The sequence below is a fragment of the Gambusia affinis genome, linkage group LG05 (assembly GCF_019740435.1).
Source record: "Gambusia affinis linkage group LG05, SWU_Gaff_1.0, whole genome shotgun sequence".
NCBI lineage: Eukaryota > Metazoa > Chordata > Actinopteri > Cyprinodontiformes > Poeciliidae > Gambusia > Gambusia affinis.
In genome coordinates this window covers 14580284-14604605 of record NC_057872.1, presented here as the reverse complement: position 1 = coordinate 14604605, position 24322 = coordinate 14580284, and the positions used below count along the sequence as shown (strand labels likewise).

Sequence of the window (24322 nt, the reverse complement as noted above, 5' to 3'; positions counted from 1 at the left end):
GTGATAAGTTATAGCATGATCAGTAGATTTACGTATAAATACACTTGATTTGTTTGACTTTTTGCACTTGATGACATCCTTATTACTCTATCGTTGGTGACATGCTTTGAAACCAGCTGGGCCTCATGCATCTTCTGGTTCTTTATCCTCTGGGTGTATTTAAATCACAGTGTCAGTCCCTGTTTCTCTCATCTGTGGTAACTAACTATAAACCTTGAAGGCATATCAGATAGTGTAGTACTGTGCATCTTAGAAGATGTGTCTGCCCTTTTTGGTCTGTTCCCCATCAGGCAGTTTGCCTCAGCGGGGCCTCAGTCTGCCTGTGAGTGGAAATCTTTGGACCATGTTATCTTTGGAAAGTGTCGAGTCCACAGAAACACAGCAGCAGCAGCAGCAGCAGCACAGAGTCCAGTGTCAGCTAGACGCTTGGGGTTCGCTATTACTGAGAAAAGATGGCGATATTGTGCCACAGTAGATTAAAGCTGAAGGCATGACAGCAGTACAGCTGTGCAGAATCAAAGGGCTACCTGTCCAACTGGAAATGTTTCCTGCCTTGTTTTAGACCTCGTCTGAAGAAAAATTAAGCCAGCGGTGTCGTCGTTCTTTGCAAGCAACAGAAAAGAGTCAGCAAGTATGATTGGATTTTCAATAAAAAGTATTTATATTATCCCCCTGTCCCACTATCACACTTCTGCTTTGCATTCATTGACGTAGGAATATGCACACCTTCAAGTAAATGACTTTTCATTATCGCCAACTTTGAGAAATGATTGGCCACCCAAGTCCTCTAATCCAGAAAGTTTGCAAAACTTAATCTATTAGCAAAATATATATAAAGAAATGTTTTTCACATGTTATGCCATAAATGAACATGTTTGGGCAAAAGGTTCATTGATGGTTGATGCCAGGATTACTAGTAGACAGTTATGTTCTTTTCTTATGTAATAAAAAAAATGCTAATGGAATTTTGGTCAGAGAAGTCCATATGTGAGGCAGACTTTGGTGTAATCCAAGTGGAAAGGGCCTCATCCTCTAAATGCAGGAATCTGTCTCATTCTCTCTGTGTATATGGCTGTCATTTTTTCAACCATTTAATGACCCCCATGTGCCAGCAGGAGATTGGATGGCCTTTTATACATTCTCAATGTTGTGGCAGAGCATGACAAATTAGCACCCCTGCTGAAATCCTGAATTTCTGCGGATGCTTGTCTCATTGAAACAGCATGTTGATTTCCTGCCCTGGCAAACAGACGATTCTACTACAAAGGAACATTCAGAAAGGCTTTCATGGAAGGACAGTTTCCCATCAGATCGGATGTTTCCTTTTGAATGTATTTAATTAGACTCATCGACTGTTGAACAAAGCTGACCATGTATCCTATTTGGAAGCAAATCAAAGAACACTTTAAATAAATATTTAAACCGAATTTCTCTCTGTAATACACTGTCTTCCATGTTTATCTCTCAAGTGACTGGTATCAGTTCCGCCTCAGGACTTACTTAGCTTAATAATTTATTCTGGTGTTGCATTAATCTTATTTATATTTGTTACTATACATTCCAATACCATGCATGTGAGTTAATGTCTTGCTTTTTACTGCAGATACAGATCTATAAGAAGGTTTCACTCAGGGGCCAAATCTGTCACTCTAAGACACAGTAATTATTCTGAGCTTGGTTTTCATTTGATCGCATAAATAAGTCAAAAGGTTTATCATTAATTGTTGCAATTAATAAGGTTTTCAGTGAACTTATGATTTCCAGTTTCTGAAAAATTTAAAACGTGCAATGTTTTTTTGTGCAAAATATTTTTTGGCAGTTAGTAAACTGCCAAAAAATATTTGCTTTAATATTTTTGTGGTTTAAGGTCCTTTTAATGAGATGTCACAGAAAATTACAGAAGTTTTCTCCAACTGTGTTTCTGCCTTTTCCCACCTGTCTCTGTGCTGAGCTAGCTGAAATAAGGCTCATCAATGTTTCGCTTAAAACAAAGACAAATGATTTTATTTAGACACATTTCAAGGAAAAAGGCAACACAGTTTTAATACTTCAGTTATTAGCGATATATCTGTTAAGCTGGAGCCCTGCTGCTCCACAGAAAATCTGACTAATTAACCAGATTATATCAACCTTTTATACTCAGAGTTGAACTCCATAAATAGCAGAATGAGAAAAAAAAATTACAGGGAAATGAAAGAGGATTTGCCTTCTTATAAATGTTCTAATCTTTTTTTTTTTTTTTTTTGTTACACTCAAATGTTTCAAATAATAAGCATGTTTTTTTTTTATTTCAGACAAATATATTATGACCACCGCCACTTACCACACTCAGATCTGATTACTGTCAGATCTGAGTGTAAAATCTTGTACAATCAGTTAAACAGATATCATTTGGACAGAACTTGTGTGAAGACATAAAGTAGGTGAAAATATCTGAAAAAGAAAACCTCATCATATATACAAATCAATTAGAAAACAAACTTTGAAATGATTCAATCATACTTTCAAGCAGCCTGAAGCACCTAAGTAGCATGTCAGACTGAGGCAATTAAATCTCATCATCATAGGACTGAGCTGTCTGCATCTTCCGCAAATAAAATATTCCATCAGTTGTTCATACAACGCAGAAGTTATTATCTAAAAGGGATTGTTGCTCTCTTTTCATGTCTCCATTCAGAGTACAGCTGTGCATCAGTGCTGGAAAATTGCTGCAGACTCCAAAACACGCAATGTGCCAAGTATCGCTAATGTAACAATATATATTTTTAACTACAAGACTACATTTGGGTATACTAAGTAACTACTTAGAGTGTGACTCATTAGGAAGATGTGCAAAAGTGCTAATTTATTTTTTCATCTGAGCCTAGTATATCTTTGGTGTGGACAGGTCTCACCTTTCTCATGCATACATATAGCTTGTCCCAGCTGTATCCGCTCTCTCCAGCTGGTAGGCTTTCTATGTTTAGTGAGTAATTTGATCACTTGTTAGATCCAGCGATAAGACTTGTAACTTCCCAAATAAAAAATGGAATATGAAGTTGCTGCTACTTTAGTTTTTGTTTTTATAGAGGAAAACGCAAAACAATATTGTTTATTTTTTTTTTTTTTTTGTTGCTTTTTTAACATTACGTCATGCCATATCCTTTTTTTGTCAGTGAGTAAAAGTTTCTCATGCCGGTGATCACATCTCTATTTGGACACCGCTCTGTTTCTCCGTTACTCTGTGAGGCGAGAGGAAATCAGGCTGATTACTTTTCAGGATGTTGAAACAATTTGTGTTATGCTCAGGAAAGTTTAGAATAACAAAAATAGAGATGAAAGCATCTATTTGACCCTACTTAGAGACATTTGTAATGTAAAATATTACTTTAATGATCATTAATTTTATTTATTCTGCTCAGATTTTTTTTACACAGTTTACACAGTAACACAGTTGTGCGCCGCCGCCGCCCCCAAAACAATCTTTTTATTCCACAGAGATTTTAGCCCAACAACAGCAACATGAAAAAAGTACCAGTGAGTTTGTGTGTACGTGTGTCAGGAGTGTGAACGCATCGGAATTCACCTGGTGTTCCTCAATTTGCATTTAATGTGTTTAGTGTTGACTTCTCTGATATTTCTGAAGAAACAGTACATTAGAAAGGGCACCTGTTTGTTAGAAACATAAATAAATGAATAAATAAAAATACACACACATAAAATTTAATGTTCAGACTTAGTGTCTGGCATGCAGTGACCAAAGATACACTATATTGGGGATTCAATGCAAACTTTACTGTGAAAACATTATTTTTTTCCAGTGTCCTGGTTTGCCAGGGCATAGGTCATTGCACAAGTATTTTGGATCTAAGCAGTACAGTTGTAAATATAATAGTGGTGGGGATGGTGGCATGTTATTTTTGCCTGGCAACTGACTTGTAGCCTGCTGCATAATTTTAGGAAACTATTGTAATCATTTCTTTCGAGCAACACCTTCCCCATTGGAAATGAATTGTTTTGCTTTCGTATCTATTTAAAGTATTTTGAAGAATATATATATATGTATATATATAGTCTGACTAACGCTTTGGTGTGCATAAGCATTTAACGATTCATTCAGTGTAGAGCTGTGCGATATGGCCTAACAACAATATAATGAAATATTGAGCAGTTCACCTCACTGACAATAAATGGGCAATAACACTATTCGCCAGCATCCTCCAATGTCTCAACCTCACCATCTCGTTGACTTCTTGTTACAGATTGAACGGGGTGGAGTCATGGGACTCTATACTGTACACGTAGTGCAACTTCCTAAACTGGAACCCATAAAGACAAAAACAACTTTCCTTTTTGTTCTTTTCAAAAGACAGAAAATACCTACGTGAGTAAAATGTTGTCATAAATTTTAATGTTGGTTAGTTTTCAGTTTATCGCTGCCACAAAACAGCATAATGAGGTTTATTAACGATGCCTATTTGGAGCAGAGAATACATTACAGAGGTGGATGAGAGATATTTATGCTATGTTTATTAGATCTTTTTAACAATATTAATCCATTGACTGGATAGCTTTTAATATGTTTCTTAAACCTGAATTAAAATTATGAGCCAAAGTAAAAGTCTTAATAAAATGAAAATTCTTCCTCCACCTCTGCATTCAACCCTAGGGAAAGCACAATAAAATATAGGTCAGTAAAATCATATGATTATATCCCATGGCTGTGAATGTTATGAAAAACCTTTATTGTACTTGAGTCATGAGCTGATACAGCTGTTTGGAAATTTTAAGAGTGGCCACGAGGGAGATAATGGCACACAAGATTTGATTCCACACCCATGCATTGCTTCTTAAGTGTCGGATAATAAATATGAATTAGCTAAACCATTCAGGATTAGCAAATCAACATGGATCATTATCATTTAAAAAAAAACAAACAAAACAACAACAACCATGCAAACAAACAGAGAACTAGTGTTAGGCTGTTTGAATGGAAAACACAAACATAGCTGTAACGCAGTGAACTGTTGTGTCTGATGCAGTGACTGGCTTTGGCAAGCATCGCGACCTCCAATAACTGTGTCCACACAAAGTGAATTCACGGCTCACTCACGGCTTTATGGGAGTTTATTGCTCTTTGTTGGGTTTTGAACATGTCAGTGGGATAAAATGCTGTTATTTGCTTGTTCTACTGTTGTGGTCTTTAAAATGCCGGAGTGGACATGGATGACATGATTTCACTCACTGGGGAAGTTTGTAATTTTCTCTTCATCTTTGGTCGAAATTCTTCTCAAACAATAAGATTTCGTCAAATAATTTTTTTTAATAAATGCGCTCATGTTCTTTTTGTCATTTCTGGTCATGCACCAGTAGACAGTCACATCTGTGTTACAAGACAGACAAATTGACTGGAAACTGGCTTTTATCCCCAGAACAGCTGTTGTGCAGATTGTGACAATGTTGTAGTGCTGAGCCAGAGCTCTATGATTGAATTGATCTTCTAAAGCAAGCGAAATAAACATTGATGGGATCATAATTCATCTCTCTTGCCTTTGGGAATTGAAAAATAGCTTTGGTGATAGCTTGTGCTTGTTGAAACAATTTAAGTTCAAGTCATGCAGATGAAAGGGTTTTCTAAATCATAAAATATGGCAGTTTATCTTCAGAGCACATTAACATGTCATGTGCAGGGTTGTCTTAAGTAATGACACTCAGACATTAAACAGCATTAAAAATCATCATCTTTTTAAGAAGCTCATCAGACAGACTTACTGTCCTTCTGTCCTTCTCAGAAGCTGGTTTCTTTTAGTTGTTGTGTTTTACCCATGAAGTTACACTGGCTCCATGTACTCTGCTGCACTTACACTGTACTGAAGGCTCCATTAAGAAAATGTTAAACTTTTCCATTTCAGATTGTAATTTAAGTCCGCAAACATAGTAAAACCACACTTTCCCAATTTCCGAATTGTTTCTAAGCTAGTTCTCCGTAGTTCTCACTCAGTAGAGCAATAACTCAAACTGTAAATTTTTATTTCAACCAGTCCTTATTAAATTTCTTAGCTGTATTCCATAGAGCTTTTTTTTTTTAAATCAGCAGTTTGCACAGCTAAGAATAAGATAGGGGCACAGGGGCTCATTTGCATAAATTGTAATAAATCAGATGTTTGTTTTTTTGGGGTTTTTTGCAGTTTGGCTTGCCTAAAGAGATTGGGCAGTGTTTGAATGACAGGTATTGTTTGGGAAAAGCCCACCATATTAGAGCTGGGCTATTTTTGACACAGAAAGGAATGTGGCTGATAAGACTTTATTTGATAATATTTTTTACACATGTGCATTGCAAAACAGAAATGTGCTCATTTTCAGGAAAAGGAAAGAAACCACTTAAATATCCCATTAGACCATTTCTGCAGTTAGTACTGTCTGTTTTCAATGTTCTTTTAAAGGGTGAAAAACTCTGAGATCATTAGTTAAAACTTAGATGTGATTGATTGATGATACAATTGTTTTGTAAGCTGCACACAAAAAGGTTCTGTAAATTCACAGCTGAATAGCCCTCATTTGAAGTGAAATAATGTAGACTACCAGGATTGGACTTTGATATTTATAATTTAAATGAGCTTTTCTTTTGTCCAGAATTTAGGATCCAACCATGACACCTCTAAGCATAATTTAAAGTTATGTATAAACACTGGTGAATGTTCAGCAAGTATTTTCTTTCATTTAGCCCAGATATTCAAGCAACATTTTTCTTTCTTCAAAGCAGCAAGAGTTCTTCTTAAATGGAAGTAATTTACTTTACCTTAGTCCACGTTTTATTAAAGCCAACATATGAAACATGTCAACCTAATAAACCCGAACAAAGACTGAATACAGCATCTGACACTGCCTTGTTGATGAAAAAACGATGTTCTCCGCAATTAAGAGTAAAGCAGCATACTATCAGTAAAATGTTTTAGGGAACAACATATATGTAAGAGCCAGTTAATGGGGAATTCATATAGAATAATAATTTAGATTAAAAATGTATAAATATGCTTAATTTAATTTCAAGAAGTTCATGATGAGTGTATTTTCTAGAATGTATAACTTAGTTAATATAAAAGGATGCTTTTATTGTGAACAGTAATTTTGGCTTCCACTACGTAATGCGTAACATTAATATTGCCCGTATGCACATTTGAGTTCAGATTGCAGGTGGATACGGTGGAAGCAACACAATTTTTTGACCGATCTGTACCGAGCCTTTCATTTCTTCTGTAAGTGTACTTTTTGAGTTCTTTAAGTAAATATCATAAAAGAAGACTTGGTTTCAGTCGAGTGATTCAAATATTGGTTGTTAGACAAACTGCAAAGGTGGTACAACGAACGTTTGGGACGCAGAGTGCCACTACAATATATAAACACAAGTCTGGTTTCAAGTAAACTAGACACATAGTACATTTGCAAATCCCATTAAGCTGTGTTCAAATGAGATTTTGATTTTACAGATGTCAAACTCTATCATGGATAAATCATAAACACTAAATTAAGGGGTAAATGGAAAATAATGCCCCCACTGAGGAGTCAAAACATTTCAGCTAAAGGAGAAAAAATGAAATAAATAGGCCTAAAACCTGACACTGTACACCAGGGATCACCAAACTCGGTCCTCGAAGGCCGGCATCCAGCACGTTTTAATTCTCTCCCTGGTGGCACCAAACAACCTTTTCAGCATGTCAGTGTTCTTCTTAGGCCTTCTAACGAGCCATCATCTGATTCAGGTGCGTTAAATCAAGGAGAAAACTAAAACATGCAGGAGGCCGGCCCTCGAGGACCGAGTTTGGGGACCCCTGCTGTACACCAACCTGTGTTTCTGCCTTTGGAAACCATCAGGACTATGTCATTGTTTGTTTAAGTCATTGAGTGAAGCATTCTTCCATGATTCAATATTATAGAAATTAGAATCTGTTCAAACTGCTGTTGTTCTCAGTCAAACTAAACATTGGCCTGGAAGTGTGTAGAGTAAATGGGTGGTCTGTTTTTGTTCTGGTTATCAATTCTCTCCTCTTCTTTAATATGATACTTAAGAATTTGAAAAAGGAATGTTGTCTTCTGGTTACATCCAGGACCTTTTAAAGTTTAAAGGCCTTCAAAGAATCCTGTTGGCTGCATGAAACACCATTTCCAAGATCCACAGGCCACTGGCTGATTTTCAATATTGACTTCTTTGCAATGCTTTCATCTATTGATAATGACTTTAATCAATTATGATTTCTTATGAAGAATGGGAATATAAGAATTTATGAGTGCAATATTCAAAAAATTTGTTCTAGCCTCCTTGTCCATGAAGGGTCATTTATTACTTATAAAACAGTAAAATACAGTTTTACTGATAGTTTAAAGAAAATATAAAGAGACAGAGGTTAAAAACTCAGGATAAAACAGAGCAACGTTGCAACAGACAGAACAGAATAGAGCAGAATAGAACAGAAACATCCTTTATTATTATATACATTTAGCCTCTCTTGTCTCAGTCTCATTCTTTCTTGTTCTCTCTCAGATGTGTAGTGGGCAATTAGCCAATTACAACTTTTTATGGGAAACAAAATTGACAAAGATGAAGGTAGGCTGCATGTAACCTCTCAGGCTGTACCTCCCAGGACTACCATTAATAAAATATTTTTTACAAGATGGAGAGCATATTGAAACCAGTAGTGTGAACTTAATTTGGTCCATTTTATGGTCTCATTGAAACACCTTTGCATTCAAAAGGACCATTTATGAACCTAAATAGGTTTGTCTTATCTAGTGTTAGTAAGCAATGCATTAGATGCTTTCATTAAGTTGGCCTGGCTCTCTGAGACTATAGTCATAAAAGAGTGGTCTATGTAAGCTTTTGAATTCAGAGGTAGGTTTCCTGCATTGTCAAGTTTAATAATGTAATTATAAGAAGCAGCATAAAAAACGAAAGTATGTTTCACCAGTAAATACTCTGCAGCATATTGATGTTATATGCTGCAGAGCATATACCATGCAGCTTATAACTGGATTCATAATTTGAATCTGTATGAAGATAATCATAGAAACTTTTCAATACAGTCAATATTTTTAGATTTATTTTTGTCCAAATAGCCCAAATCTGCCTAAGACATGTCTTTACTCATCATAGGAAATGCAGCTTCCCCTCAAATTGCTTCTTGCATCTCTTCCTCTGACTTCATTTAAACAATATATAGGATTTTTGTATGGTGAGTTCACTGATTTAAAAGAAATGATAATGAAAATACTTTTCTGTTTCCAATAAGCTGGTCACCCATTCAAGGCTGATGAAAAATGGTATTTTTATGATTCTGGTCATATGATGATTTCAAGTAGCATCTCTTCATTAATCAAATCACTAGAGCCTTGGGAAGAATCTTTTTAAACTCGGTAGTTTAAAAATACTGAGGTCATTGATTTGCATTTATTGCTTACTTTGTTTTACATACTGCTATTGATATTACAAATTGAAGAATGGAGCTTTACATACACCTTCCTTTCATTTTACCCTTTATCCCATAAAATAAAATAACCATCTATTTAACTTGTAAAATAGAGGAGCTGGTGAATGTGGAAATGTTGCACTTCCCAATCTCGACTGATCTCGACTCCACATGCAATGGGGGATTTATCTCCAATTTTAAGGTTGTGCGTTGAGTAAAGCTCTGGGTATGAGGTGCATTCCTTTAGACACATCTAACTCTGCTGTGAGTAATACACATAACATAAAAGCATCTGTTAATAGGAGTACCTTTGTCGCGATGTTCTCCTTCTCTCCTGCAGCAGCCGTCAGCAGCTCTGTGCTGTGATTGAGCCTAACCACTACCAGGTGTGCTTAAAAAAGGTTTTGGTGAAGCTGGCACAAGGTCAAGAAGAGCTGAAAGTTGGAGGAATGCGATAGGTGGGGGAGTGCCAGAGGAATGAAGTTGCTTAATGTGAAAACTTCAAACGGCATGAATCTGGTACCAGAATGTTAGGCTAAGGTGTCCGAACTTGTTACTGTGTGATCATGCAGGGCCGCAGCCCACTCACATTAGGTCCCATAAAGACCCCAACTCCTACCCCAAATCCATACACAGCTTTGCTGCTTGATTTTTTTATTTTTTTATTTTATTTTTCCTTTTTTTTCCTTTATGAAGTTGGAAGTACATAAAGAGGCATCTATTTTGGTCGCTTGAAGTAATGTATATTACCAAAAGTAATATCTTAATTGTAAATAATTTACTGAATAATTTCCTAAAATAATTTCTTTTCCTAACAGTTTCTTTTCTTTTTCTGAAAACAATCCTCCGTCTTTCTTTCTATGGACTCAGTCAAGTTCAATCAGTTCAGTCACTGCACAAATGCTGAGCCACGTCAGTAAGTTTATTAGGGCGCCCCCGCAAATGGATACCCCTTGAGATTTTTTACATTTAGTCATGTTACAGCCACAAGCTTAACTGTATTTTATTGCGATTTCCATGTGTAGAGCCACCTTTTACAGCTTTTACAACTGCATTGCTTTTGAGGTATGTTTCTACCAGCTTTGAACTTCTAGGGACATTGAGCATGTTTGTGAATGTATGTTTTCAAGTCTTGCCTCGAGTTCTTTAGGTCAAACAACGTTATTGTAGTTTTAGTTGTATGGTAAGGCTTGTCCTGCTGGAAGGTTAACCTCTGCCCTGGTCTCAAGTTTGTTTCATTGTCTTACAGTTTCCCTTCCTGAATATGCCTATATTTAGCTCCTCATCTCTGATCTGCATCTCTGACCTATTTACAGTATGACACTGTCACCCCCATGCTGATGTTTAGCTGATGTTTTCAGCTAAACATCAGCTCTAGCTGATGTTTTCAGGGAAATGTGCACAGATAGTTTTCTGCCAACGATAACATTTTTTTACAAAACCCCAAAAACCTTAAGGTGACAAAATGTAAAAAAAAAAAAAACTTCAGAGTTTAAACTTTTAGTGAATTATCAAAATCAGAGTGTTTTCTCATTGACCACATGCATGCAAACCCTTTTCTCATATTTCTGATTTAATGCAAGCAGGCGTGCCTTTCACCCCCTACTGTGCAGAGAGCAAGGTCCTTCCCCCACACATCCCTTCTGCCCATATTATATTAGTTAAAATTGTTAACTATTTCTCTAGTGCATATAAAGTAATGTTGAGGAGAACAATTGAAAAGAACTCATGGAAATGTAGTAGACACTCTCCGTCTTCTGATCTTTCACAATTAATGAAAAACAGTAATACTTGGATGCTTTAAAAGTTAATATGACTCACATTTACTTGAATAGGTTGTCTTTAATTTTAGCTGCAGGAACATGTTCCCATTTGTCAATATTTTTCTCCTCTTAAAGGCTTCCAACAATATCTAATTTCTGTTATCCTGGAAGAAGCACAAACATCCATCCATCACATGCTAGAGCACACCGGCTTTTGCAAACGAAGGTTCGGTTTTGTTGAGAAATAGAGTCTTGGAACCACTTTACAAAAAAAAAAAAACAATAAAACAAAAAAGAAAAATCTTCTGGCTGTCCTATTGATATCTGACAATGTCAGATGCATACATTTAGGGACATGTTAGCCTGAACTAGAATTTGTCTTTTAAAGATATAAAATACAGCGACTCTTATCCTTTAACTGGATGAACACCTCATGACGACTTCATACCTCAGATAGAATCACATTACTTCAAGATATGTCTTGTTGACATTGTGTTTTTCAAAGCATTGGGTGATAATCTTGTGGCTACCTCTCGCTCTTTCTGCTTTGCATGCTTTGTGATATGATGGCTGGCTTTGGCTAAATAAGGTAAGAACACTTTGCATTCTTTCTTGCCAAGAGATGGCTGATCCACTGTAGTGCTGTGAGTCAGAACGCCTTTTTATCCTGCCCTATCAGAAACTGTGGGTGCTGTAGGTGTGCCAACCAATCCCTCTGCACGCTGACACTGTCATGCTGTGTGGATGCATGACTGACTCCTAATGGTGGTTTTCCACAATCTCCTCACTGTGATTTACATTGCTAGGGCATGTTTGTTGAAAGCCAGGTATGTCTCTCTTTAAAGTGGGTAGCGGTTGCTGCTAAAACAGACGTTCTCTCATCTCAACTTTCATCGACTCAGTAATTTTTCCCTCTATTCCTTGGTTTTAGCAAATGTAGCTGTGGTCTGCCATTTCTCTGTTTTTAGATTAAGTTTTGTCAACATAAATGAGTCGTAAAATTTGACATTTTTAGACAAAAATAATAAGCTACTTGTTCAGTAATGAGGAAAACTTGTGGATTTTGAGGGATTTATGATCTCTGTAATGCAGATGTTTTCACATGTTTTTACCGGCCTTACTGCAAAGCATTTGGTGCAGATGAAGCAAACTTGTGAAGAGGAACTATCAATTTTCTTCATGTATGTCCAGTCCATCAGAGCCAATACTGTTGTAGTCTACTGACTACTAGTTGTAGTCAGCTGTTCTTTTAGTTCATTTTGAAGTGGCTCATTCATTTTTCCTTGGTTTTTGTTAACAAACTGCATAGTAACCACTGTCTTCTTACCATAATAGAAAAGCAAGCAGGTAGGCATTACTTATCAGTTTAACCAATTATAGTTTTGCTTGAACCAAAATCTGTTCAAGCTGTTTCAAAAGCTGCATCTTGAACAAACAGCTGTCTGCTCTTTGTTCCTTAATGAACAAAGAGCATCATAAGCACTTTGTATTGCCTTGTTGCTGAAAATGTGCTATATAAATGAATTTACCTTACCTCACCTTACCTAATGTTCTCTAATAAATCTCCGAGGTCCTCACAGAACAGCTGGGTTCAGTGTGCGTCTAAGTAGATGACTTGGTTGCCATGGATTTACTTAAAGGTATTAGTCTAGAGGACTGATTTAAAATAAAGTATATAATAAGCAACTAAGAGAATGAGGAGGCTGGATAAATATATATATATATATATATATATATATATATATATATATATATATATATATATATATATATATATATATATATATATATATATATATATATATATATAGACTTCCTCCAGTTCTTTGTGTCTTGTCATGTAATCAACTTCGTGTTGATTACATGACAAGATGTCAGAAAGTTCAGGGATATTAATATGTTTGTAAGGCACTGTGATTTTGACATCTATGGTCATGCTCGGAAACATTAAAAATAGGGCAAGGTTTAAGAACCATGACCAGTTTGGTGGATAATACAGGACAAAAGGACAAGAGGAACCACATGTCCCTTGACATATTTTATATATTGGATATAATCCAGTATATATATATATATATATATATATATATATATATATATATATATATATATATATATATATATATATATATATATATATATATATATATATATATATATATATATATATATATATATATATATATATATATATATCGGATTACTGGTCCGATATATATATATATATATATATATACATCTGACATCTGACATCAGAAAATCCTACCAATGGCTGGAAAAAGCTGGACTGAAGGACAGCACAGAGGCCCTCATCATGGCCGCCCAGGAACAGGCCCTAAACACCAGAGCAATTGAGGCCCAGATCTACCACACCAGACAAGACCCAAGGTGTAGGTTGTGCAAGGAGGCCCCTGAGACAGTCCAACACATAACAGCAGGGTGCAAGGTACTGGCAGGGAAAGAATACATGGAACGACACAACCAAGTGGCAGGCATAGTGTACAGAAACATCTGTGCAGAATATGGACTGGAACCCCCAAGATCAAAGTGGGAAACACCCCCGAAGGTAGTGGAGAATGACCAAGCTAAGATCCTGTGGGACTTCCAGATCCAGACAGACAAAATGGTGAGGGCGAACCAACCAGACATAGTCGTGGTGGATAAACAACAGAGGAAAGCCGTTGTGGTGGATGTGGCAATACCAAGTGAGTGCAACATCAGGAAAAAGGAGCATGAAAAACTAGAGAAATACCAGGGCCTAAGGGAGGAACTGGAGAGGGCCTGGAAGGTGAAGACCACAGTGGTGCCTGTGGTCATCGGGACCCTCGGGGCAGTCACCCCCAAACTGGAACAGTGGCTACAACAGATCCCAGGAACAACATCAGACATCTCAGTCCAGAAATGTGCAGTCCTAGGCACAGCCAAGATACTGCGCAGAACCCTCAAGCTCCCAGGCCTCTGGTAGAGGACCCGAGCTAAGAGGAAGAAGAATCACCACCCGCGGTGGGTGAGAAGGGAATTATTATATATAAACATCAAAAAAAGTAAAAGGAACTGGGGGAAGGCTGCAATGGATCCCATTTGTGCAAAAGCCAGGTGTTTCAACATCTCCTTTCCATTAAGGGCAGTCAGTCACCGGGTGGCCAGTATGGAAATAAGATGGTGTACTGTGACACATGTGTTTGCTTCCTATTCATAGAGCCCAGTCTGAAATAGATGTGGTCTCGACTCAGCTGTGTTTATTGGATGGAGTTTGCACTGGTGCAGTTCCCCACGTGTCAGGTTGTCAAGAAGAAGGGGGAGCAGAGGAAAGTCAGGGGCAAAGAGGCCAAGTAAAGTGAGAGAAAATAAGTTTTTGAGTCGTTTTCACACTTTTCACATTTTAAAAAAAATCTGCTTAATTGCTGACAACTAAAGAAAATCTTTTTTTTTTTTTTTTTTTCATTTTTAGCAATATAAACAACCAAGAAACTTGGCTTTGCAGATTTGTGCTTTTATGGATGAGCATATAAAAATCTCAGCATAAAATAGAAGTATACCGTGCATGCTCACATGTGATAGCTAAATATATGGACTGGGAGTTAAAATCTCATTCTTTAGTCATCTGGCCCTGTATCTATGTGCACATTTAACTGTAGTCAGAAAAGCTATTTGGCTCAGCCATCGGCCAAGGAACACATGTGGACTAGCCTGGGTCCATCTCTCTACAAAAAGTCGGTCATAATGCTGCAGAACACACCAAAACTATAGGTTTTATAGAATATTGCCATAACAGCAACCACCTCAAGCAATCCCATTTTAGTTGTTGATCACCTAGTTTATATCTGTGTCAGGCTTTTGTCGGGTCCGCTGAATGGGTTTCTACTTTTTCTTTTGCTCTACGCTCCACTACATATCTGTGTCAGCACTCGTGAGTGTGGGGGAAGCCCCGCTGAGGAGGTGAAAGGGTGTCAGCAAAGAAAAGAGGAGGCAAGAAAAGGAGGGTATTTACTGGGTGTCGGGAGGGTCACCCCCACCTGGTAGCTAAGGAATGACTCATTAGAGAGGCAGGCTCTAATAAAAGATTTGTCTGTCTTCACATCAGCCTCGCTGTCACGGCTCTCTCCTTGTCTGGAATTCTGCAGATTCCACCGTCACTTTCCTCCGCTGCTTCTCGTGCTCCGTGTCAGATTTTTATCTTCATGGTAAATTTGCAAAATGTTTAACCTGGAGGCTCACCTGAAGAGTATAGCCGGTGAGGCTCAGCATATGCAGGACAGAACAGCAATGACAGATGGATGTACAGAAGAGTGCAGGAGCATTCACACGCCTTCAACTTTGTCACATATTTTCATGTTACAGCCACACACCTCACAACATTTTATGAGAACTTTATGTGCTAGACCATCACAGTGTAATGTGATGGTCTAGCATCACATTACTCTGTAAAATTCAAATAATTTCATGTATTAGAGTGAAACTAATGCATGGTTTGCAATATTATTCCCCAGCCACAATTTAAATGTGTGCCATGCAGTTGTCCTCAGCCCCCTTTACTCTGATACCCCCTACTAAAATCCAGTGAAGCCAGCTGCCTTCAGAAGTCACATAATCAGTAACACACTAAACAGATTTTACTCCAAACTAAGATGCTACTGTTGTTTTCCACAGGAGGTTTCGGGAACCAACAAAAACAAAAACCTTCACTCGTTGGAGGTATATAAACAAATGTTCTTAATCTCGCAGTGAGTGATGTGGAGCTCTGTGGGGCAGCGTTAATGTTTATTAAAGCACACTCTGGTGTCACATGCCTCCACCCGGATCGAATGTCACAGCTCTGTAATCCGATCTCCTCTCTGCTCCCAGCAGGCTGTGGATGCCGTGCTCTCTGGAGCAGCGTGAAGAGAAGGTCTGGGTTCGGCATCTGGAAAGGAAGTCGAATGAAAACGAGTTACCGTGGTTTATTTGCACACCCCTAACACTGTCATTAACATCCCTGAAGGAACACGTGTCCTCACTCCAGAGATGATTTACCTTGGAGTCTACAGGATCATTGGTTTAAACGCTTTTTATTGTGTATGAAGAGCAGCACTGTTTGAATCCTGTTCCAACGTTGTTAGGACTTATTTTTTTCCATCAGAAGGTTAAGTGTCTATTTGTTGGTTTAATTCCTCTTTCTTCCCATTACTTTTACTCCCTGTGGGTCCTTCGCAGCCTTCCTGTGAGGTTTGCTGCCAGTGACACGAGCTTCTTCGATCTGTGTGGCCTGACTCTGTTTCCCTAATCCAAACCATCATGCCCATGTGTCTTCTATCATAACTTCCAAAGCATTTAGAATAAACTCCTGGTAACAGGAACAAATTAATTCATTCCTTTTGTTCTCTGGAGTGTGCATCCCCATGTTGATGCTTGTTGCTTCTCATAATTGTACAGGCTTTGTCTGGTCCAAAGTTGGTCTGTCCTCACTTTATAAACATGTTCTAATTGATCTGTGCTATTAGCTGCTTTTATTGACCCATCATTCAACTTACCTTACAGCTATGGTGGAAACCTCAGACCACAAAATAGCATAATGCCGTCCAATGGATCTGCTGAGAGGTCGTCCTCCTTAATTTCTTGAGTTTTCTCTTCATAAGCTTGAGCAACATTTCTTACAGAGCAACAAAGGAACAAAAGGAACATAAGAATATCATGTTGTTGTTCTTTTGTGTTTCGTGACTTGACATTGTAAACTCGACTGCTTCTTGTAAAAATACTGGGGCATGAAAATAAAAAGGAAAAAAAAAATTAATCTTTTATCCTTCCACATGCCAAGCAGAGATATTGCAATCATGAGACAGCACTCTTACAAATGGCTGCAGCTCAGCTGACCTCAGCCTGGACCTCTGTTTACTGACCAGTGGAAAAAATGGTTCCCATGTAATCCAGCCATGGGCAGTGCTGCTCTGGCTTGTGACTGACTAACCAATGTTAACCAAACCAGTCCTGTTGCTGGTTTGGTTAACACCTATTGGCATGTATATGTGTACATGTATATTTAAAAAAAACATTTAAGTTAATTAATCTATTATTGCAGCAGCATCAAGAAAACACTATTAAAAATTATAATTTATGTATTATCTTCTGAATCACTTCTTGAGGTCTCTTGTAGCATTTAAAATGTAAATGTGAAGCATCTTGTGATCTAAAGTATTCTTTATGTTTTATAAATTGATCAGGACATCAATTACCTGTTAAGTAATTGATCACTTCCTGTTTCTCTGGGATATACACCCCAGAGACAAGAGACAAAAAAAATTCTTAGGCACTTTTCAAAATGAGAAAGACAAGAGAACATGCTAGTCAGATCTACACTCAGAGCAATAATCCTACAATTTGGGAATAAAAGAATAAGGGTGAATGAGGACACAAAATGATCTTGTGACCACTCACAGTGAAGAGGATGATAAGGGAACCTTGCAATTTTGAAACTGCAGTAAAGTGGTATTTTGCGCACAAATCTTTACTAAAACCATCAGATGACATAAGCATGTCAGGAAAATATATTTCTGTCTTACATCACAAACGTAAACAAGTTGAATTTTGTCATTCCAATCTTTATTTCTTAGCTACATATACACTTAATACTTTTTATCTTAAGATTATAAAGGCTAAGTTGATCCTTAATTAAGAGCAGCAGTGACTACTTATTATTGCAAAAGTTTTACTTTGGTTTGCAGTTATAAATAATAATACCATTTTGTGATTGGAGTAAAATCGGCAATCTAAATCTAAATGCAATATTTTGAGCTCCCTTTCATGGATCACCGTTTCCTCTCGCTGATATAACAAAATGTTGGATCCATATTTCAGCATCTCTTACATTATAGCTGTTAATTTTACTGTGGATTACAATACAAAAATTTACACACGCATCACAGTAGTGCGTCAAAGATCCTCCTCCTGTACTTTTTGGTTGACACATCTAGCAGAGAAAGTAAACATAGTTTAATTTACACCAGTCTGCGTGAGGTTTTACTCCGCAGTGGGGTCCTTGTGGGTTTCCTGGCTGTGCTTTGGATTTGGTTTATGTGTTCCGCCTGCTGCGCGATGCATGAGCAGTGGTAGTCATCCTGTTCATTTTATAGCACTCCCTGGAACTGAAGGCATGTGAACAGATGAGCAACTAAACATTTTAAAGAGTTTTCAAGATGGAAAATGAAAAAGGCAATGACTTAAAGGCAAACAATTTTTCACAATTTGTTAGATGTCAAACAATGAGGGATATAGACTGGTTTGCAGTTCGGATTGGCATACAAATATGAATGAAAAGCTACCGATGACTCGGAAAATTGAAACAGGGATCTGAAAATTGTTGGAATAGGATTCAAAGAACTTAAATATTTTTAAAGCAACACAGTGCAAATTTCCTTTTTTTTAAAGTTGTCTTGTTAGGAGCAACTTAAACATCATCAAAGCCATGAGCTGTCTGAGGACATGAACTCACCATAACAGCTTTTTATTCATAGCACATGCATGTTGATGATAGAAACTTTACTATGATATTTATGACTGTTTTGTTAATTAATAATTGAATGCTATACCTCTCCAGCTATACCTACTGTAATGCTCTATTATAGTTGAATCTATTGGTTCACAAGGATTATGCATCAAAAGAACCAGATGATGGAAAGTCATTTCGCTGTACTTGGTTCTATTAAAACTGAGCATGATGCTCAGCAAAATTATATACGCATTCGGTGATGTCAGAATCTTTCTAACATCACTAAAAACTTGTGTGGTTCAGTCATTACCAGTAACCAACTTCAAGTTACACCAAAAGATCACATTTTCAAAATTGCTCTTAAAGCTTTTTTTCACAGTTTTGCACTTTAAACCATGATCTTTCTTGTCAATGTCATTCTCATTTTTATCAGTGATTTGCGGTATAATAACGAGCCAAGCTACAATCAAGCTGGCCAGAAACATAACCTGGTCAAATATGAAGTTATTTGCAGTTTATGCAGTATTTGTAAGGTTCACCATTTAAAACCAAATGTAAAACTTGAATCTTTGAAAATGTTGTGCTATATCACGTGTAAATTAAAACTTCAAGCTGGATATCTCAAAATATCAATTACTAACCTGTTAATATTGATGGCGTTAGGCTATTGGAGCAATCACTCTGTATCTGTGTGTCAAAATAAAAGCTGTCATAAAATTAATTCTAGTCACAAAAATAATCCATATTATAACAACATGTATGTGAACGCCAGCAATAATAATTGTTCCATTTCATCATGGCAAAAAAAGATCACCATAGCTAAATATTCCAGGTTTTACTCAATCTACTTCATTGCAATGCACATTGTTACATTGTCATATTCAGATGTCAATGTATACTATTCAGCTCAGTCCTTTGGTGTATTTTTTTTTTATTTTTGCTTGAATTTTAACACAGTTTTGCTGAAAGTTAATATACCCTCACAATCACATGTCAGTGTGATGAAAAATCAGCTGCATCACTGGAGGCTGGAAGATGAAAACAACTGTTGCTAGTCATATGTTTTGTGTGTGTAAAGTTACATGGTTGTCACAGTTTGTTTATTTAGCTATTCTAGCTGTAATAGGTGAAATCACATTAAAATCAGCCAGGATGTTTTATGTCTTCCTTTGTTCTCTGAGCTTCCTATTGCCCAATGCCAGACTATATGGTGAATGTTGTAAGAGATTGAGTCTGAAGTTTTTAGTATGGTTTCATATGCACATTGATTTGAGACCCAAACATTTCCTGTGGATAAATAAGCTCCCAGGTTTCTTCCTAAATAAGGAAATGGAGAAGGCCCGTTCTTTTGGGTGCATATCTGTGCCAAGTGGTATGGAACTAATCTCCACAGAGTTATTTCTCATTAAACACAGGCCTCTGGGAGGAACATCGATGTGCGGACTGTGGATGGGGACAGTGAAGGAACTGTCTGTTCCTGCAGATGGGCTTCATTTAATGCGAGGCAGGAATAACTTTTTGACAGTTTTATTGCAGTCCAAACTACATGGCTAAGTAGAGACGCACAAGCCCTTTGTACAAATGGCAACAAAGCTGTACATGGAAGAATTTGTCTGTTTCGTTGTTGCTGATTGACAGACTCACACAGAACCCATTGGTGGGATACAGTTGAACTCAGCAGCAACCCAAGTGTTGATTCATGTGCCAAGCAGAACCATCCCAGACTCCTCAGCAATGCTCGGTGTAATTTTTCCGCTGACTGATTAATGATCAGTGTCCATGTTGACACTGAGCAGTCGCAACAGTTTGGAAGAAAAGGAGCACTGATTGAAGTTGGGGTTCAGTATGACTACAAATCAAGCTCACTTTTTGTTGTGAAGGTGCGATGAGTTATTACCTCTGTTCTTCCACTTCACTGATCCGAGAGTTTGTCTGTATGAAGATCCTCTAATCCAAACTTCTAGTCGTCTTCCTGTGGTTCAGAGCAATAGAGCTGTGTACTGTGACCTCCAGAAGGGAGTAGTATTATTTTAAAACCTTGTGGCATTAGGGTAATGCCTAGTAAAAGATGTGTTTAGTCTTGATTTATTTAATGCTTGTAGTATGTTTGCATTTTTATACTCCTCAGTTTTATAATCCTGTGTATAACAAAGTTGCAAGAGATTTTAGTGATAAAAAGTGAGCCAAAAAATATGCAACTACAAAGATGTGTCAGTTTTATGGCATGTTTTAAAAATACAATGTGACCCCAACTTGCACAGTTAGGGGCCTCAAACTGAAAAGTTCCAGTCAGGCTTCCTTCCTGTTATTTATAAAGACATAAATCACCAACATCACACAGTTTGGCCCTGACAGTACTTCTGGAGTTGCAGAATTTATTCCTCTAGGATGCTGCTGCCAGTGATTCGGGCTTACTTCCCCATAAAGACCATCTTCTCAAGAGGGAGCTGAGCCACACAAAGCCCGGAACGCAGAAAATATTAAGATCTTAAAATTTGGAACAAGATGTACCGTTGTACAGTATTAGGTGATACCGTTGTAATGCTGTGTAATATTGATATGAAAAATGAATTAAAACAATACTATCCAACCACATACAGGTGCATCTCATTAAATTAGGATATTGTCAAAAGGTGGGTTGAGTAATTTATTTCAAAGAGTGGAACACAGCATATAGATTCATTGAACACAGCATAATATACTCTAGATGTTCTTAGAGTGCAAACATTAATAGAAAGTTTAATGAAGGGAAAATGTGGGGTAAGAAATTCCTCTGACAACAGGGCTAATAATCCTCTCATTGGTACAGTTTATATCATTCTATCTGTAATGTATCTGTGTAACAAAAATGTAGAATAAGCTCAGATGACCTTATTCAATAAAACTGTTATGATAAAACAGAGGATATAGTATGTGGTGGTCCTTTAATATTTAATGGTGTTTTTAGACAAAATTTCAAACAGCTGAACTTATTTTGCTTTTAAGTGAAAGAAAGTATATTACTTTTCTTTTTGCCACTTGACCAGCAGTGTGAGGCAACAGGTTATTAAGGGACATTACTCAATAAAGACAAAGGAAGCTAATCACTTTGGCACTTCATCATCCCCTTAATGATGACTTTAATGCAAAAGATTAGCATTATGAAAATTTTTATATTGTAATTTTTCCTATCAGGAAGTCCAAAAATGTAAAAAGCTTTAAGTTTAAACAAAATACTGCACCAAGATTTCTGATTAACATAAATTTGAGACATTTTATTTCTCCTATTTTAGTTTTTGTTCATTAACTCCCTGTTAAATCGCAAATATAATTTAAAAATCCCTCATACTCAATCATCAAGCTCAGTCATATATCAGAAATTTTATTGTTCCGTATGTTTCCCAATAGAGCACTTTGCTTTCAGACTGCAGATTTATTTGTGGTCCCGAAAGTTTCTAAAGGTAGTACATTTTACTTTATTAGATTAATGGAATGGCGGTGCATGTTCCTTTCAGTCAACAAACTAGACAGGCTTTGACAATTAAACAGAGACAAAGATTATCTGTCGTTTCTGCTCAGCAACTGACATGCAGAAGACCTCATAATAACAGACTTTTCTGAAAAAATGAGGTTACTGTTTTAGTGTCGTGACTCAGTCTGCATGTTGTCACAGTCCCAGCAAATGGTTTTTACTGAGTGGAAGACTTTGTGTGTGTTATGAAATCTGTTGCGTGTCACTGGAAATCCTCTCAGAGACATCAAACTTTGAGTTTTCACTTTGTCTGGTTGAGTGTGTAGAAGTATAAAGTGTCTGGCCACAAAACTGGCAGGCGTATCGAACCCCGGCCCTGTCTTTGTCTCAGTTCATCAGCTGAGGGGATTTAGTCTTCAGCTCACACGGCCAACAGCAATAATAAACAGGAGACTGTTGCTCTGCTGTCCCAAATGTATTAAGTCAACAGTGTGAATTTCTCACTCTAAAGTTTTAGTTGAGAGCAGTTTTTTTTTTATTATTTATGCTTTGTGCAAAGACTGTATTTCTTGCAGCATTATACACACATTTGTTTCTCTGTTGTTGTAGATGATGTTTTAAGTAGAATTTGGATGTGACAGAGGGGATAAATGAAAAAAGAAGAGCATCTGCAGAGTTTAATAAGGATTGAACAATCTGACCTGCACTGCTCTGCATTAAACTGCAATGCACTGCATGCTGCTGTGTCTGCAACAGCAACTGGCAGGTTTTGCTGAGTCAGAGAGCGTTCACACAGCAGTGATGAGTAAGCCACTTTCCTTGTGCTCAGCTCTGCCTCTCCCTGGTAGATCCTGCAGACTGCACAGAGTCAAGGATTGCCAGAGGATCTGCAGAAAAAATGTCATCATTTGAACCATCTCCTCAGATGTCTCTTTACTACTCAGTACAGTTTCCATAACTGATTGATGCATGACTTGTTTCTTAGTCATTGTGGTGGCTAGTGGTCAAAGCTTAATCCGTGATTTTTCATTATTATTATTATTATTATTATTATTATTATTATTATTATTATTATTATTATTATTATTATTATTATTATTATAGTAAATTCCAGATTGGTCCTTGTTAGCAGGAAGCATCCTCTGTTCACTAACTCTCTGCAGATGTTGTCTGAGCTTCTCCTACTGTTTTTATGCCGTCTTCGTTCCCCTTGTGGGAAAGTTTTTATATTTAGCTACTTGAGTCCAATATTGTGTGCATTGCATTCACATGAGGAAGTGATTTATGGGAATATCATCTTATAGTGTACTAAAACGCATGGTGTTTAAAGAGAAGTCAGCTCTCCCAGTCACCTCTCTTGATAATGTTGCTATTAACCTTTTCCTCTTTTTTTCTTTCCTCACAGAAAAACTCTATAACTCCATAGGACGGGAGCTGCGGAGGGCTCTTTTTTCTCTGAAGCAGATTTTTCAGGTAATTCTTTAGTATATGTTAATTATTTGACAATACTTTGAGAATGTATTCACACCCCTTGAGCTTTTCCACACACAACTGGCCATTTTGCATCATAAAATCTAGATTTGTTTTATTTCAGTTGTGTGCCGGTTTATATATTATTACAAGCAAAACTCTGCCATTGCTTATTTACTCAGTCCCTTCTACTCTACTGCCCCTAGATTAAATTAAATGCAAATAGTTGCTTTCAGAAGTCACAAATTAAAATTAGGCAGTTTGTGTAATTTAATCTCAGTACAAATGCGGTTGATCGATTAAACCCTCTGAGGTTTGGCTGAGAACAAAACATCTCACCATGCAACGTTGAGTATATCATCTCAAAATGGTTTGTTTGCTATTGGGTCAATAGTAAACCAAAGAAGACATCAACAGGTACTTAACATGCCTGGTGATTTTAAGTGTCTGGTGATGAATTTCAACATTATTGTTGAATAATGCCAAACGAGCGTTTTTCAACAAAGAAGCCAACAGGGATCTGGCAACTCTGATGGATTGAATCAGTGGCCAGTCCTGTGGAAGACACAGCAAACGTGTTAACAACAGAGATCTGGTAAGAGGAGACAAAAATTTTAACTCATGTGCAAAACACTGTGTGACAGAAAACTGAAAGCCTGAACACACCATTAACCAAGGCCTCATGATGTGAGGATGTTTTTCTTCAGCAGGAAAAAAAAAAAACTGGACAGAGTTG

At 37.2% G+C, this 24322-nt stretch overlaps 1 protein-coding gene across 6 annotated transcripts in view; it reads left to right on the top strand.

Annotated features, from left to right (window-relative positions):
- fhod3b (formin homology 2 domain containing 3b) overlaps positions 1–24322 on the top strand; it is a 97206-nt gene that overhangs the window by 31743 nt on the left and 41141 nt on the right. For all 6 annotated transcript variants that reach the window (XM_044117569.1, XM_044117568.1, XM_044117567.1 and 3 more), the window contains exon 4: positions 23522–23589. In XM_044117569.1, coding sequence (XP_043973504.1) covers positions 23522–23589 — 68 coding nt within the window. The remainder of the gene's footprint in view (positions 1–23521; positions 23590–24322) is intronic.